The 16,568-nt window shown below is 45.3% G+C and overlaps 1 protein-coding gene across 1 annotated transcript in view; it reads left to right on the top strand.

Annotated features, from left to right (window-relative positions):
* SYNE2 (spectrin repeat containing nuclear envelope protein 2) overlaps nt 1-16,568 on the top strand; it is a 309,068-nt gene that overhangs the window by 166,646 nt on the left and 125,854 nt on the right. Inside the window, exons 51-57 of the mRNA XM_040975466.1 lie at nt 655-799; nt 1,589-1,807; nt 3,550-3,815; nt 10,543-10,711; nt 12,156-12,311; nt 14,759-14,899; nt 16,159-16,341. Coding sequence (XP_040831400.1) covers nt 655-799; nt 1,589-1,807; nt 3,550-3,815; nt 10,543-10,711; nt 12,156-12,311; nt 14,759-14,899; nt 16,159-16,341 — 1,279 coding nt within the window. The remainder of the gene's footprint in view (nt 1-654; nt 800-1,588; nt 1,808-3,549; nt 3,816-10,542; nt 10,712-12,155; nt 12,312-14,758; nt 14,900-16,158; nt 16,342-16,568) is intronic.

The raw sequence follows: 16,568 nt of genomic DNA, 5'->3' as shown, positions 1-16,568 counted from the left end.
CAGAATTGGAAGTTTCATCCGGGTCTCGCTTGTCGGGGAGGGGACGCAACAAGCTGCGCCATCCTGTCCTGCTATCCCATGCGTAGTGGCAGGGAGCTGGGCTGGAAGTAGAGCAGCCGGGAACTGAGCCAGTGAAGAATGCTGGCACTGCGGGCAGCGGCTCATGAGCAGTGTTCAAGAATGCAATTTTCACTTCACTGAAAGTAATGTCTCCAATTTAGGTGTTTTGAGGTCTGCCCTACCTATTCATTAAAATTAGCATTTAAAGCCATGTGCAGATCTCTCTGGGGATGACTTGTCCGTAGAGACTTACTGAAATATATTGAAGAAAGGAAGAAAAATATCAAGAAGTAAGTTTTGAATAATATATACATTAAGTGTGGCAAATCCATTCTGTGAAGGTAGAATTTTTTCCTTTTTTTTTTTGGTAGAAGATTTATTTATTTTTATTAGAAAGATTTACAGAGAGGAGGAAAGATGGAAAGATCTTCCACCCTTTGTTTCGCTTTCCAAATGATTCCAATGACTGGAGAGGAACTAACCCGAAGCCAGAAGCCAGGAAGATTAGCCTGTTGAGCCACCGTGCTAGCCCCCAGTAGAATTTATCCTAATTAAAATGAGTATTACTTGTTTTCCCCTACTGTGTCTCATTAGGTATCTCCAGAATTACAAGAACTATGGGAAAATTAAAGAAAAAATCTGCACTCACCTCGGGAAAATGAGGACAGTGCTTGGGCAGTCCATCTTCCCATTGCCAGCGTCTTACAAAGCAGCCTTGGAGCGCCTGGAGCAGAGCAAGGTACTGGTAATTCCATGTCCCCAGGCATGTGGGAGCCACACACAGCAGGACAGACAGGTGGAGGTGGCAGAGCACACGGCTCAGTTCCTACCCAAGAAGCTTGCGCTCTGAAATACAGAGCCAGGAAAATACCTGAGACTGGAGGCTGAGGTGTAAAGAATAAAGCGGCAGCTCTGAGAGGCATCACTTGCTGATTCCACGTGTCTACAGCTCCTCCTCTCTCAGGCTGTCTGTGAGGACACCGCTGAAGTGTTAACAGGGCGTGGTTGTCCACTGAACGCTTAGGCAACTACAGGAACTCTTAAATTCCAGAAGCCACTTAGACCCTCCGCCTAAGCAATTGCTTTTGCCGATTTTCCTCTGTTAAAACACTATGACATCTTACTAGAGCTTGGATGAAAACGTTATCAGACCTGTGAACCTGCAAAAAAAAAACAAATCTCCCCTCCAAAAAAAAAAAAAAAATAAAACAAAATCGCCTAAGTGTTTTGTTGATAGCTACAATAACTATTGTGCAAGCAAACTACCTGATAAAATATGAGACTTAAGTTAAAATAATAAAGAATGCTTCTAGAATATTTTCATCGCCACAAAACTTGTTGCAGTTTCCATAGTCTCTAATACATGAATACAAGAATAATCCGTAAGAAATTCTCATCTGGACCAAACAGGCTTCCAAAAGGACAAGAAAGGCCACGTGATGCTTTGGGGAGAATAAAGTCATGCATTGTTCAGGATTTAAAATAAGCACATCATGTCTTTCCCATTCTTTCTCTTTTCTTTCTGAAGGCTTTGGTAGCGAGCGTTGCATCAGTCAGGGAAGACCTCGTGGAGCTGCGCCAGGTCGTCAGGCACCTGAGCCCCAGGTGCACAGAAAGGGACGGTGTCCACGCGGGGCAGGCTCTGTCGGCTCTCTGGGAGGAATGGCTGAGGTTGCTGGAAGCTGCCGGAGTGTGGGAGACGTGGAGTGAAAGCCTGAAGCAGAGCTGGAAATTTGTCAGTCAAGAAGTGAGTGCCTCTCGTGTGCAACCAAAGTGCATTAGGTATTATGTAGATGGTATGAAGTTTTGCATTATGGATACAATTCTTTGAACTCCAATACATGTTGGAAACCCCAGATATGCAACTAACCACATCAATATAGCAGTTAGTTTATTTTCACCCTTACTCTTCAGCCAGGGAATGCAAAAGTCCCTTGCAGACCCATTCTCACTCGTTGGTGCTCAAGTAGCTATCAGCTAGAGAAGCAAGACTTTGTAAACCAGCTGTTCTTTTGAGCAATTCTGAGGTGATGGGAAACACAAATCCCATAACTGATCCCCTTGGAGAAGGGCCAGCTCACAGGTGCACTCATGCATCCTGGCGGTTGAAAACCCAACTTGTTCATGTGGCTTGAGTGGCAGGTGAGCTTGCAGGTGCTCTCCCCATGCCTCAAACCTTGCCACAGTGCTTCCTAAGCCCTGGCAGTATGCAGAGCATCAGAGCTGAATAGCCATCCCATGGGGAGAGCATACACTTCCTTGGAAATGCAGAAAGGCCCATCCAGTGTCATGTCCCCTCGTAGCAGTACAAGACTGAGCGTCTCGATCTTTACATTAGAGGAGAAGCCCTGGCATGCCCCCAGACTTTGTGGCCTCTGGAAAGCTCCTTGGTGTTGAGGTTTTTGAGTTTTCATAGGGTTCATCTCTGACCTTCTGGCATATCTGAATCGGCTGTCCAGGGCTTAGCTCCTATTTCCATCAGCACCCTAAGTGTGCTTGGCCAGCACAATGTCCTGTGACTTCAGGATGACAAGATGTGTCACTGTGGGAAAATGAAGGACAGGAGTAGCCATCACTGGAGGTCAGGATGGGATGGAGGAGGGGGTTCTCTGAGAGGAGGACCCCTGGATTGGAGCAGGGCCCAGTCAGTGTCTTGAGCCTTTTTATTCCTCTCTGCCTTGGTTCTGAGTTCAGGGCTGATGGGGCTCCCAATGTGCCGATATGTGATGTTATGGTCTACAGTGTGTGCTGTACATACCAATGATGGACAAATGTGTAATTAATTCAGGGATTGAGGGTGCTTTCATTTTGATAGTTGCCAGGGTAATGCAGATCTATGGGATCTAATATTTGAACATAGTGGCATCACAAGTGTAGAAAAGACTTACAAAAAAATATTTTATAAGTAGCAGTTACCCAATTTGGTGGAGTTGATGTTCACCATCTGATGCATATCTCCTGAGATTTACTCCTTTATTGAAATAAACCCAAATAAGAGATCATTATTTATGAAAATATTCCACAATAGGATTCTGTTCCAGCCCACCGTAGCAACATTCACAGATCTGCATCAGCCATGACTGCACACTGTCAAATTCTGATATGAGACAACTAATAGGAGGGTTCTTTAAAACATTTCCGATAACGGAATTAAAAGATAACTTTGTTTTGATGCAAGAAGGTTGAAATACAGGTGCAGTTTTTTTTTCACAGTACCCATTTTCCATGAACTTCTTAAAACCTTCTCTTAGCATAGAACGTGACTTTTTTTCCCAGCAATTACTCATATTTGCATTGTTCATGTACATTTTGAAATACCTTCACATTCCTTGCTCTTGGAGAGCAAATGTTATTTTGGATGTTATTAGGAATCCTCTGAATAGATAGTGTGCAAAAACCAAGGCTGCTAAGATGTACTTCAGGTCTTGACATGGTTCAGAGTGTTTAATTTAGCTCATGTTCTCTTTCTCTCTTGGCTTATTGAATTAGATTGAACGAGAAGCAATTATTTTGGATAATCTTCAAGAGGAACTTCCAGAAGTTTCCAGAACAAGAGAGGCAGCCTCCCAGGAGGAGCTCTCGGAGCTGTTGGAGAGTCTGTGCCGGTATGAGCAGCAGGTGGAGAAGCAGCAGCTGCTCCTGAATCTGCTGCTGGAGCGCCTCAAGAGTGTCCAGTCTGTCCCCGAGAGTCCCAGGGCCCCGGGGACCTTCCCAGCCCTGCAAGAGATCACGGCCATGCAAGAGCGCTGCCACACGTAAGGTCTAGGAAATCTGCTAAGAAAACTGCTTAACCGTTCTGTTCAAATTTCAGGAAATACCACAGATAGGACATAGGAAAATGTTATATATTATCTGCAAATGATACTAGAGAATTGGATGGAGGCCCCATCGTGACATTCGAAAAGGGAAGAAAACAAATAATAACTAGAATAACTAATAACTAGAAATAAAACCATATAACTATAATTAAAAGCATACCTTTTTCCTCCTGGCATTAAGGTACTTCACAAAGCTCATGAGAAAATGGAATTTCTTTGCAAAAGATTTTGAAAATGATCCATAGTTTTCTTTTAATACATTTTTTAAAAGATTTTATTTGTTTTTATTGGAAAGTCAGATATACAGAGAGGAGGGGAGACAGAGAGGAAGATCTTCCATTTGTTGAATCACTCCCAAGCTGGTCGCAACAGCTGGAGCTGCGCAGATCTAAAGCCAGGAGCCAGGAGCCTCTTCTGGGTCTCTCATGCAGATACAGGGTCCCAAGGCTTTGGGCCGTCCTCTGCTGCCTTCCCAGGCCACAAGTAGGGAGCTGGATGGGAAGTGGGGCCACTAAGATTAGAACTGGAGCCCATATACGGGATCCTGGCACATGCAAGGTGAGGACTTTAGGCGCTAGACTACCGTGCTGGGCCCATAATACATGTTTTTAAAGACTGATGTGCTCCTGGAGTTGAATAGTGTTCAAATTTCAAAGAAAAGTGTACTGTTTTCTTTTTAAAATGCATGTGTATTTCTTTAGTAATATTTGATTCATCTGAAAGGCAAAGTGAGAGACAGGGGAGACGGTTGGTGGGGGCTAGGGGGCATCTCCCATCCACTGGCTCACCCTGCCAATGGCTACAACAGCCAGAGCTGGGCCCGACCAAAGTCAGGAGCCAGGAACCCCACTGGCATCTCCCACATGGGGCATGGCCCAAGGACACGGGCCATCACGGCTGCTCTCCCAGGCGCATTAACAGAGCGCTGGACAGGAAATGGAGTAGCTGATGCTCGAACCAACACTGACATGGCCCCTCTTTTTCAAATACGGCAATCCATATCTGTTCTGGCAGCTTTAGATACTGTGAAAAATTATAAAAAAGTAATATAAAACCCCACCTTTTTCGCTTTCATTGTCTGTCTCTTCATATCAAAGAAATTTTTTAAATTACCTTTCATCTAACAATAGTGATTGTCAATCGTATTTTTTCCCTTCTTTATTATGATTATTTTTAAAGGATTCATTTAGTTATTCAAAAGTCAGAATTAGAGAGAGAGGAAGGGATGAACAAGAGATCTTCCATCCACTGGTTCTCTCCCCAAATGCCCAGAGTAATAGGGAAAGGACAGGTTGAAGGCAAGATCCGGGAAGCCCAGATGAATCTCCCGTATGAGTGGTGGGCATCCCAACTCTGCAGGCGTCATTGCCCAATTTTCCCTAAACTTAAATCCTTCCCACCCTGATCAACCATGTAATAATTATTTTTTAAAAAATAAAATCAAAAAGAAAAAGAAATGCAGAAACATGGGCCTACCACAGTAGCCTAGTGGCTGAATTTCTTGCCTTGTATGTGCTGGGATCCCGTATATGGGCTCCAGTTCTAATCCCAGTAGCCCTGCTTCCCATCTAGCTCCCTGCTTGTGGCCTGAGAAAGCAGTAGAGAACGGCTCAAAGCCTTGGGACCCTGTACCTGCATGAGAGACCCAGAAGAGGCTCCGGGCTCCTGGCTTCAGATCGGCTCAGGTTCAGCCATTGAGGCTGCTGGGGGAATGATTCAACAAATGGAAGATCTTCCTCTCTGTCTCTCCTCCTCTCTGTATATCTGACTTTCTAATAAAAAAAATAAATCTTAAATAAAAAAATAAAAAATAAATCTTAAAAAAAGAGAAAGAAATGGAAAAACAGGCCAATGTAGTGGTGTAGCAAGCTAAGCCTCTACCTGGCTGAGGTCCCTGAATCATGTATTTGTGCTGGTTCAAGTCCTGGCTAGTCTCCTTCTGACCCAGCTTCCTGTGAATGTGCCTGGGAAAGAAGTAGAGGATGGCCCAGACCGAGTTCTTGTACCTGTGTGGGAAACCTGGAAGAAGCGCCGGGCTCCTGGCTGTGGACCAGCCCAGTTCCAGATGATACGGCCATTTGGGGAATGAACCAGCAGGGGAAGATCTCTTTCTGTCCCTTCTCCTCTCTCTAACTCAACCTCTGTAATAAAAATCAGTAAATCTTTTTAAGATGAACTTTAAAAAAGAAGAAATGGAGACACTGGGACTTGAACCAACACTCTGACGTGGATTCTTATGTGTAAGTGGCAGCTCGTCCACTGCGCCATCGTGTCTGGCCCTTTGCTAGGACTCCATCTTCCAAGGAATTGAGATCATGCTATTTGTGTTCTGTTGTATTCTGCTGAGTCATTTATCAACACGTCCCTATTGTTTTCCTATGTTAGTAAATACTATTTTAAAGCAGTTATATGATCCGTGGCCACGTGTGCAACATGAACTAGGTAGTTGACGAGGGGGCAAGGTGTAATGAGAAAAATAAAAACCAGAAACAAGGAAGAATTTTTTTAAAAGATTTATTTGTTTTTGTTGACTGCAGATTTTCAGAGAGACAGAGAAAAAGATGTTTCATCTGCTGTTTTGCTCCTTAAATAGCTGTGATGGCCAGAGCTGAGCCAATCTGAAGCGAGGAGCCTGGAACTTCTCCCCAGTCTCCCATATGGGTGCAGGGACCTAAGGCTTTGGGTTGTCCTCTGCTGCTTTCCCAGGCCACAAGCAGGGAGCTAAGCAGCTGGGACATGAACCAGCACCTGTATGGGATGCTGGCACTTGCAGGTGAAGGATTAGCCTGTAGAACCACTGCACTAGCCCCAAGATAGAAGGTTTTTTTTAATGATTTATTTATTTTTATTGGAAAGGCAGATGTACAGAGAGGAAGAGAGACAGAGAGGAAGAGCTTCCGCCTGATGATTCACTCCCCAAATGACCACAACAGCTGGTGATGCGCTGATCCGAAGCCAGGAGCCAGGAACCTCCTCCATGTCTCCCACGTGGGTGCAGGGTCCCAAGGCCCTGGGCTGTCCTCATCCACTTTCCCGGGCCACAAGCAGGGAGCTGGGTGAGAAGTGGAGCTGCCGGGACTAGAACCGGTGCCCATATGGGATCCCGGCACATTCAAGGCGAGGACCTTAACCACTGTGCTATCACGCCAGGCCCAGATAGAAGTTTTTGAAAGTAGGAACCTGAGGTCTATTCCTGCGGCTTTTGTCATTTGGCCCACCAGGTTTCGCCTTTTGTTTGCTGACTCGCTACTGAGGAGCGCGTGGCCAGTGACAGCTTAAGAATGCTCCACCTGGGGCTCTGGCCCTGCCAACCAGGGCCCTTCCCAATGCCTCATCACCTTCCAGCTGCCATGCCAGACACCTGGCACCAGGCTGCCTTAGTTCTCTCCTTAACAACCTCTGACACCTGAACTCGGTGTTTCAAGCACAGCTGCTGTGTCTGTGAACGTCCGGCTGCTGCCGCACACGTACAACACCCAAACAGAGCTTGTCCCCGAGACACTGAGTTTCAGGCCTACGACAATGTTAACATTCCATACCTCATTTAACACAATCACCTAAATAAGAGTTTTTAAAATTAGGTATTTGGGGGTTGGTGTGCTGATACAGTATGCGAATCCTCTGCCCGCAGCACTGGCAGCCCATATGGATGCCAGTTTGTGTCCTGGCAGCTATATTTCTGCTCCAGCTCCCTGCTGCTAGCCTGGGAAAGCAGTGGAGGATGGCTCAAGTCCTTGTAGCCCTGCATCCACGTGGGAGACCCAGAAGAAGCTCCTGGCTCCTGGTTTCAAACTGGCCTAGCTCTGGTTGTTTGAGCCATTTGGGGAGCGAACCAGTGGATGGAAGATTTCCTTTTTCTTCTTCTCTCTCTGTAAATCTGTCCTTAAGATAAAATAAGTACATCTTTTGTAAAAATTAGGATTTTTTTTTTTTACTTTTTATGAAAAAATTTCAGAGTATTCTGATGCCAGCATTTCTGAGTGCATCTGTAATTCAATCATTGTGAAAGGCATCAGACAGATTCACTGGACAAAAGGACATCCGAATTTTACGGATAAAGATGCTCTAAATGAAAAAGAATTTGTTTTTAAAATATGAATTTATTTACTTGAAAGGCAGAGGGACAGAAAGAATAAGCAAGAGAGAGAACGAGGTAGAGAGAGCTGCTTCATTCCTCAAATGGTCCCTACAGCTAGCTAGAGTTTGGTCAGGCCATGACCGAGAGTCAGAAACTTTGTCCTGGCCAAGCACTTGGGCGAGCCTCTAGTGCCCTCCTGGCGTGGTAGCAGGAAGCGGGATCAGATGCAGAAATAGTCAGGTCTTGTGTTGGCACTCCAGCAAGGGATGCCAAAGGCGTACAGCAGTTTCACCCACTGTGCCACAACACTGGCCCCAAGAGTTCGGATTTTGTTCTCTCTCTCTCTCTCTCTCTCTCTCTCTCTCTCTCTCTCTCTCTCTCTCTCTCTCTCACACACACACACACACACACAGAACATGCAACAGTTCTGACATTAGAACTGTAAGGGTTTCCTTTTTTCCTCTACCCTAGATTATCCTCCAGTGCTGGTATCCTCCAAGTCAGTTTTAAATATTATTTTAAAACATAGTGGTATGATCCATTGCCCTGTGACCTGTGCGGCATGAAGGGCTGAAGCGGGACAAGGCGTAACGAGTAAAGAAAAAACAGACCCGAGAACTATATTTTTTTAAAGATGTATTTATTTTTGTTGGAAAGGCAGATTTACAGAGAGAAGAACAAACAAAGATCTTGCATCCACTGGTTTGCTCCCTGAATGGCCACAGTGGCCGGAGCTGAGCCAATCGGAAGCCGGGAGCCAGGAGGTTCTTTAGGGTGTCCCACGTGGGTGACTGCATGCCTGCAGGTAGCACAGCACCCTTGCTTTCAGGGCTGTCTCACAGGATGACTCCCTCTCAGGAGGTGGTTCCTGCTCCTTTCAGCCACCCATAGAGGGTGAATCCTGCTCCTTCTGACTCCTGGCTGGCAGGGATTCCTACAGCGCCCTCTGCAGGTTCAGCTGCTTTGTCAGAGCTGCTCACAGAACTCCGGGTGGGATGTGGACTGGTTAACTGATGGGAGATTTAATAAAGGGTGAAGATGAGCAGCCAGATGGAGGAGGTGTACAGGACTGGAATCGGGGGAAGGGGCGAGCGTTCCCTGTCCCCCACATGCTCTGGAAGCTCCCTGAACCTTGTGCTGGCTATGGGTGATTAACTCAACATTCAGTCTCCCCTTGCTCCCTGGGAGTTGGAAGTGGGGGTTAGTGTGCCAGGAAGGGAACGTGGAAAATTCCAGCCCTCTTGTCCCGTGGCTGGTTCCCAGGGAACAGCCCCCTCCTGAGGCTTCACTGGGAGGAGCCCACCAAGCATCATTGTATTAGAGTGAAAGGTGTTTCCAGCACTCAGGAAGTTACCAAGATCTCAGAAGGTTTTTGTCAGAACTTGGGCCAAAATATTTTTCTAGCACCTGAACGTATAAACATATTTAGAGTGATCTCAAGAACCATGGCTGAGACTAGATGTATGTTTTATTACAGTATCATGAACGCTTTCCAAATAAACCTCAGAGAGAATTTTTTCCCAGTTAAAATCTCATCTTTTTTTTTTAAAGATTTATTTTTTATTATTATTTTTTTTATTGGAAAGGCGGATATACAGAGAGGAAGATCTTCCGTCCGATGATTCACTCCCCAAGTGAGCGCAACGGGCCGATCCACTTCCTATCCAGCTTCTGCTTGTGGCCTGGGAAAGCATTCAAGGACAGCCCAAAGCCTTGGGACCCTGCACCCACGTGGGAGACCCGGAAGAGGCTTCTGCTCTTGGCTTCGGATTGACGCAGCACCAGCCATTACGGTTACTTGGGGAGTGAATCATCAGACAGAAGATCTTCTTCTCTGTCTCTCTTCCTCTCTGTATATCTGACTGTCCAATAAAAGCAAAATAAAATCTTAAAAAAAAAAAAGTCAAGTTACAAAGAGGGAGAGATTGAGATCGTCCATCTGCTGGTTCACTCCCCAAATGGCCTCAATTTCTAGAACTGATCCAGGCCTGGGGGTGGGGGGCCGAAAGCATCTTAACAGGTCCCTCGTGTGGGCCACTGGGGCTGAGGAACTCAGGCCGTCCTCTGCTGCTTTCCCTGGTGTGTGAGCAGGGAGCTAGATTGGAAGTGGAGCAGCCTGGACTTGAATTGGCACCTGTGTGGGAAGCCAGCACTACAGGTTGTAACTTTATAGCTATGTCACAGCACTGTGGAACCCTCTTCTGATAGCTCGTTACATCCAAAGCTTCTGGGGTCAGCTGTGGGGTCATGTACCCCAGAGTCCATGTCGGCTCCAGCCTCACCTCTGAGTCATTTTCATTTGAGCTCAGGGATTACACATAGAAATAAGGGGCACTTAAGTCGGCAGGGCAGTTGGAATGGGAAATATGGAGAGGGTATTTAGGGATGAATATTTTGAAGAGGGTTCTGATTAAGTGAAAGGCTTTGAGATGTGTTTGGTATGGAAGTTGTCAAGCACTGGAACTCTTTCTTAGGGGAAAAATGACCTTTGTGAGCGACTCAGACATTTAGTTAATTGTGAAAATAAAGCTGTTCCACAGAAGAGCCAGTAAAGAGTGTTCATTGTATTTTAATATCCTATTTCAGGCTTTTTCAGAAAGCTCAAAAAAGTAAGGAATTGGTACAGACCGAGATCCAAGACAGACACTCCTTCACAAAGGAAATAATTGCCCTGAAGCGCTTGTTTCAACAGACAGCAGCTTCCTTCCAAAACCTGTTGGCCCAGGAGCACCCAGACGAGGCGGGACGGCTGGAGGTGAGTGAAGCAGCTGGCTCCCCGAGGCTCCTCCTACGGGCTCACCATCCTTTCGGCAAATGGTGCCTGGGCTGGGAGCAGAGCCAGAGGCAGAGGCAAGCACGTGCTGCCGGGCGGTGGCTGTGTGGGCCTGCCCAGGAAATGCTTCTTGTGATTGGGGAGGAGCCGCTAGTGTGGAGACCAGGCTGGGGCCTGCAGTCCCATTTTACTGGGGTTTCAAGTGTGGTCGGTCTGCTGGGGCCTCAGCCTGCTCTGAAGTATCCTTTGAGAAGAGCTGCATACAGCTTCTTCGTCCTCTGGAAGCCCTTCGGGTTGACCACTTGTCCCATCTGCACCCCAAGTCAACAGCCCCAAGTGACTTCTGAAAGGTTATTCACAAGCTGCGTGCTGGTTGTTCTTCGGTGGAACTTTGGGTTATTCACGTTGAGGCTGGACCCCTAACCGTCACTCACAGGAGTTGCCTCTGTGGCGTTCTTGTACTCCCGGGTCAAGTCTAGATAAAACTGGGCGACACTCACCCCCAAACCCCACCTCCACCTGATGAGCCTTGACCTCTGCTTTGCCCCCTCTTCATTTATTCCCTGCTGAGCACTGGGAAAACAGTGACACATCACAGAATTATTTTGGATGCTGACCGTTCTCCGTAGCCATGACTCAACCCGTTATAATACACACAGGATGCAACTGAACAGCTACTGTGAAAACAACACAACAACAACAACAAAAAGGCACAATCAAATCAAGAAGTAGTTTTCCACTTGATCTTTGGGAAACTTTCCCTAACAAATGAGGTTCTCCTTTATGATGACTGCAGGAGAACGTAGATCAGATTTTGTGTCTGGCCACCACCAATAGACTATTTGTTCAGGTTGCTTTTATCTCCTGGAACCTACATTCTTTGCCTGGAACTGGACCCCCTCCCTTTTGAAAGAAGTCGAGCTCAGCTGGGCCATCTAATTACATGAAAGCAGACACTTCTGCTCCTGGCGCACTGCTTTTAGTGGCCTTCAAGTCATTGTGATGATAATGTTGGAAGAAGTAAAAATTGCAACAAGTTAATAACAACTAACCAAAAAAAAAAAAAATTCGTTCTTGGGAACTTGTCACTTGTCACTTTTCAGATCCAGGGCTGCCACTGACATTACAGTTAAGTCCCAGAGTTGCTTTAGAAGCCAGGGGGATGTTGTAATGTCTTTCCCAGACAATGGCCTGACACCATGGAGAGAGATCGAGTTTAATTCTTACAGATTGCAAGGCGTCATTGTCTATGACGGGACTCTCTGAGTTTTAATCAGCTCATATCAAAGAGTGAAGTTTTGTCATGCAGACTTCACTCTTCTAAATCATAAGATCATGTTGCCGGGGGGGGGGGTGGAAGCTGGTTTTTGCTTTTTCGCCCCTGTCCTGGGGGCACGTATCGAAACTCTTGACATGATGTTTTTAGGAGCTTCAGAGCGTTCTTGAGCAAGGAAGGCAAACCTTGGAGAGGCTCATGGAGAAGCTGCGGATCAAGTACTGTGAGATGTACACCATCGTGCCTGCGGAGATGAGCTCCCAGGTGGAGGAATGCCAGAAAGCGCTGGAAGACCTGGACGAGAAGGTAAGGGGAAGATCTGTACCCGTGTCCGCATTCATGGTGTTGAGTGACGGTGCAGAATGCACTGGTGAATGTCACATTTTCATTTGTCCTGATTTTTTTTTTTTAAACTGTGACTGTTTAAATTGACTTTAGCTAAGTGGCTGTTGCTGTGTGTTGAATATTGAGGTTAAGATGTTGTACATACATGACGTGGATACAAGGCAGCAGATAATCTGCACATTTTTCATTGTTAAAGTTCTTAGGTTTCTCTGGCATTTTATACTGATTGTATATTATCATTCACTTGGCACCTTTTTTTTTTCCTTAACTGCACAGTCAGACATTTAGGACATGACTAATACTTTGCTTTAAAGGTAGCAGGAATAATAGATGTCAGAAGTCCCTAAGAATGCTACTTAGCTAATGATGCTGTGGACAGAATTCTTCCAGGAAACTGCCGGGGAAATCTTTACATCTGATTGTTTAGATTTGAAGACCGGATGGGAACTATTTTAAGGCATAAAGACATAGGGATTTAGGAAGACAATTTTATTGGATTGTAAAAAAGACACCCCCAATCCAACAGAACATAATCCAGCAAGTGCAGAAGGAGTTTAGTGCTGTTTGTTGATGCTAAAATATGGATGACTTGATAAATAAAACATAGTTGCAATGCCTTAAAGAATCATTTCAAATATAGACGTTAGAATCAATCATTAACTTGTGCGACAGGTTTCGTAGGAAAATCTAATCTGTGCAAGGAAAAGCAGGTTTCTACCAATGTTTTTCTACCAAATCTCTCTGACCTAACACACAGTAAGCTCTGTATGTGCTTGTCTGGAAGATCATGTACTTTTTGATTTAAAGAGGGTATTAGGTGCTGGGAGAGACACCATTATTCTCGTGAATACTCTCTGAAAAGTCATGAGCAAAAGAAATTGGACCAAACCAGTGTTTCAAATTTAAGGTTGAAAACCTCCACTGTGAATTTGTAGGTTTGTTACGGCAGATACAGCACCACTGTGAATGAGATAAAAGTACCCCTCCCAGAGTGCACCAAGCCTTGAACTTGAAGACTGGGAACATGAGGGCTTTTGGGGACAAGTTCAAATACTGCCTTGACACATGAACTTAGCAAAGTCATCTAGCCTGTGTTTGAGTTTCTTCGTCTGTGTACCGCTGCATAGGGCAGTTTGGGTCTGAATGGTTCTACAGATAGAGTGGGAAATAAAAGGATTATACAAAAACAAAAAAAAAAGCATTAGGTTACCCCGTGCTGTTTAGAGAAAACCTTACCTGCATAGCTCCGACGAACAACACAAACAGACTGGACATTTGGAAAATGACGCACTCACCATTTATTTAATTATCTTTCCGCACATAAGTTGTTTTCTTAAAATCACTCGGTTAAAAAAAAATACAGTGTTCAGCAGCTTAATTTTTGATTACTGAGAAAACATGCGCTAGAAACAATTAGACAAGGCTACAGCTCCGGGCACCCTCAAGAAGTGCTACTTTGAGATGGTTTCACTAAAAATGAATGTTACAATGAGCGTTCTGTGTTTTAAAAACATACGCTACACAGTAAGTTTGGTTTTTTAGAAAGCAGATCTGTGCACAGGATTTTCCCATGAACAGGAGAGATTGTGTGATAAATCATTAATCCCATAGGGAATTCTCTGCTCCTGACAGACCACCCGGGAGTTCTGCCCATGTAGCACAGATCTACAGAATAGACTGTGGCTTATAGTCAGTAAATTTTTACTTTTGCTTATGGAGGACTCTTCAAAAATTCCTGGAAAATATGTATTACGAAAAAAAAAACCACGAAGCATGAATCTTAAAAGTCTCTTGCACCAAAATGAACTTAATATTTTAATTCCGTTTCCCCATAGACTTTTTAAACTGCCTTCAATAAGTATATATGTATTTATTATTTTTAAGATTAAACTTAACCAATTAGGTAGAGTTGTTAGTAGTCTGCTCATCTACTCTCCTCATTTTCCTTCTTAAAGATTTATTTTATTTATTTGATTGGCAGGTTGATAGAGGGAAGAGAGAGAAAGAGATCTTCCACCCAGCAGTTTATTTCCCAAAGGGCCGCAGTAGCCAGGGTTGAGCCAGGCCTAGGTGTCCAGGAGTCGGGAACTCCACCTGCGCCTTCCTCTGCTGCCTTTTCAGGTGCATTAGAAGGGAACTGGGTTAGAAGCAGAGCAGCTGGCGCTTCAGTTGGTGTTCTGATGTGGGATGCTGGCATCGCAGCCCACAGCTTAACCTGTGGCCAGTACAGCATGAGACCCTCCATCGTCTAATGAACTCATTCAGCAGTGTGGTTTGGAATGGTTTCTGCAGCCCTTGAACAGTTTTTAAAGTCAAAGCTGAAGTGGCTGCCTCTTGTGACTTCAAGCCCTCAGTAGAGTGAAGGGCATCTCTCTAAATCAAGTGGATCTCTTTCTCCCTTGTAACAGATCAGCAATGAAGTCATGAAAAGCTCCCCGTCGTATGCAATGCATAGAAAAATCGAAGAAATTAACAGTGGGCTTCAACATGTTGAAAAGATGCTGCAGCAGAAAAGCAAAGATATTGAGGAAGCTCAGAAGATCCAGAAGGTAAATCCCCCCCCCCCACCCCTTTGTGCGCTGTGTCTCTGACACACTGCCCTGAACAGCCACTGCCGTGTGACACACTGCCCTGAACAGCCACTGCCGTGTGAGTCTTTGCCTGGGTCCGAAGTAAGGGCTCCAAACCCGAGCGCCCGTGTATTCCATGGGAATTCCGTGTATACCATGGGATTTCAAAACATTCATCAGGGAATGGCCATTTAGCCTGGCAGTGAAGACGCCCCCAGCTCACCCGTGAGTGCCTGGGTTCAATTCTTGGCTCTAAGAACCTCCAGCTTCCTGCTGGTGCAGATTTGGAAGGCAGCAATGATGATTCAAATCGTTGGGTTCCTGCCACCCTCAGGAGAAATGGGTTGCATGTCTTAGTACATGTTTTGGCCCCAGTCCCAGCTGTTGTGAGCAACTAGGGAGTGAACCAATGGATGGAATCTTTCTCTGTCTTAAATATAAAAATCAAAATTTTAAAAATTGCTCACAAAACATTCCTATGATGAAAATACTATGCATAGGTTTCAAAAACTTTTTGGGGCCTGGCATGATAGCCTAGAGGCTAAAGTCCTCACCTTGCATGTGCTGGGATTTCCTGTGGGGGGGCCAGTTCATGTTCCAGCATCCCACTTCCTATCCAGCTCCCTGCTTGTGGCTTGGGAAAGAAGTAGAGAATGGCCCAAAGCCTTGGGACCCTCACCGACATGGGTGACCCGGAGGAAGCTCCTGACTCCTGGCTTCGGATCGGCTCAGCTCCTGCCATTATGACCACTTGGGGAGCACTCTGTAAACCTGCCTTTCCAATAAAAATGAATCTTAAAATTTAAAAAAAAAAAAATTTTGGTACCACAATTAGCTTACCTTTTCATCCCATTTTTTTCCACAACTGTTTGAAGTACTCCACATATAACTGAAACTTTGTGCTATTATATGAATTTAATCATTTGGTTTGTTTTCTGTCTGCACTTAAAAATCCATTTTCTAGCTAGAACATCTGTAAAAATACTTGTCTGATGAAAGCATGCTACTCACCTCAGCATTCTTGAAAGCTTAGGCCTGTGTTGACTTTGTTTCCACTGCATAATTTGTACTGAAATGAATACAGTTAGTTACGAGATCTCGAAGACTGCTGTGCATACATAGGCAACTGTGCTTGTGTTATTGTTTTGATGTTGTACATGAGTACAAATACCGTGTGAAAACGCAGCACCACCACAATAAATCCTGACTTCTTCATGCACGCTGATCTCCTCTTGCAGAAAATGTGGGATGAGCTAGACCTCTGGCACGCCAGGCTCAATGAGCTGGATTCTGAAGTGCAGGACATCGTTGAACAGGACCCAGGACAGGCTCAGGAATGGATGGACCACCTGATGACTCCTCTGCAGCTGTATCAGCAAGTGTCGCAGAGAGCAGAATCCAGAACCTCGCAATTAAACAAGGTGGGGCTGTGACACGTGCACGGTGCTGCCGAGAAGGGTTTAAACAAAACAAAAGGTGTATCTGGGGACAACCAGTTTCCCTTGAATTGTGCTAAAGCTGGAGCCTGGCAGAAACCATGTGTCCCCAGTGAAGGGATGGAGTTTACTGCTGTTGGAGCAGGAAGTGTGACTAAGCAGACAGAACCAGGAATCCAGACGTCAGAGCAGAGCGGAAGTGCAGGCGAGTG

Source organism: Ochotona curzoniae, unplaced genomic scaffold (assembly GCF_017591425.1).
Source record: "Ochotona curzoniae isolate NIBS_2020 unplaced genomic scaffold, NIBS_Ocur_1.0 contig_2688, whole genome shotgun sequence".
In the NCBI taxonomy this organism is placed as follows: Eukaryota; Metazoa; Chordata; class Mammalia; order Lagomorpha; family Ochotonidae; genus Ochotona; species Ochotona curzoniae.
This window is presented reverse-complemented; position numbering and strand designations above follow the sequence as displayed.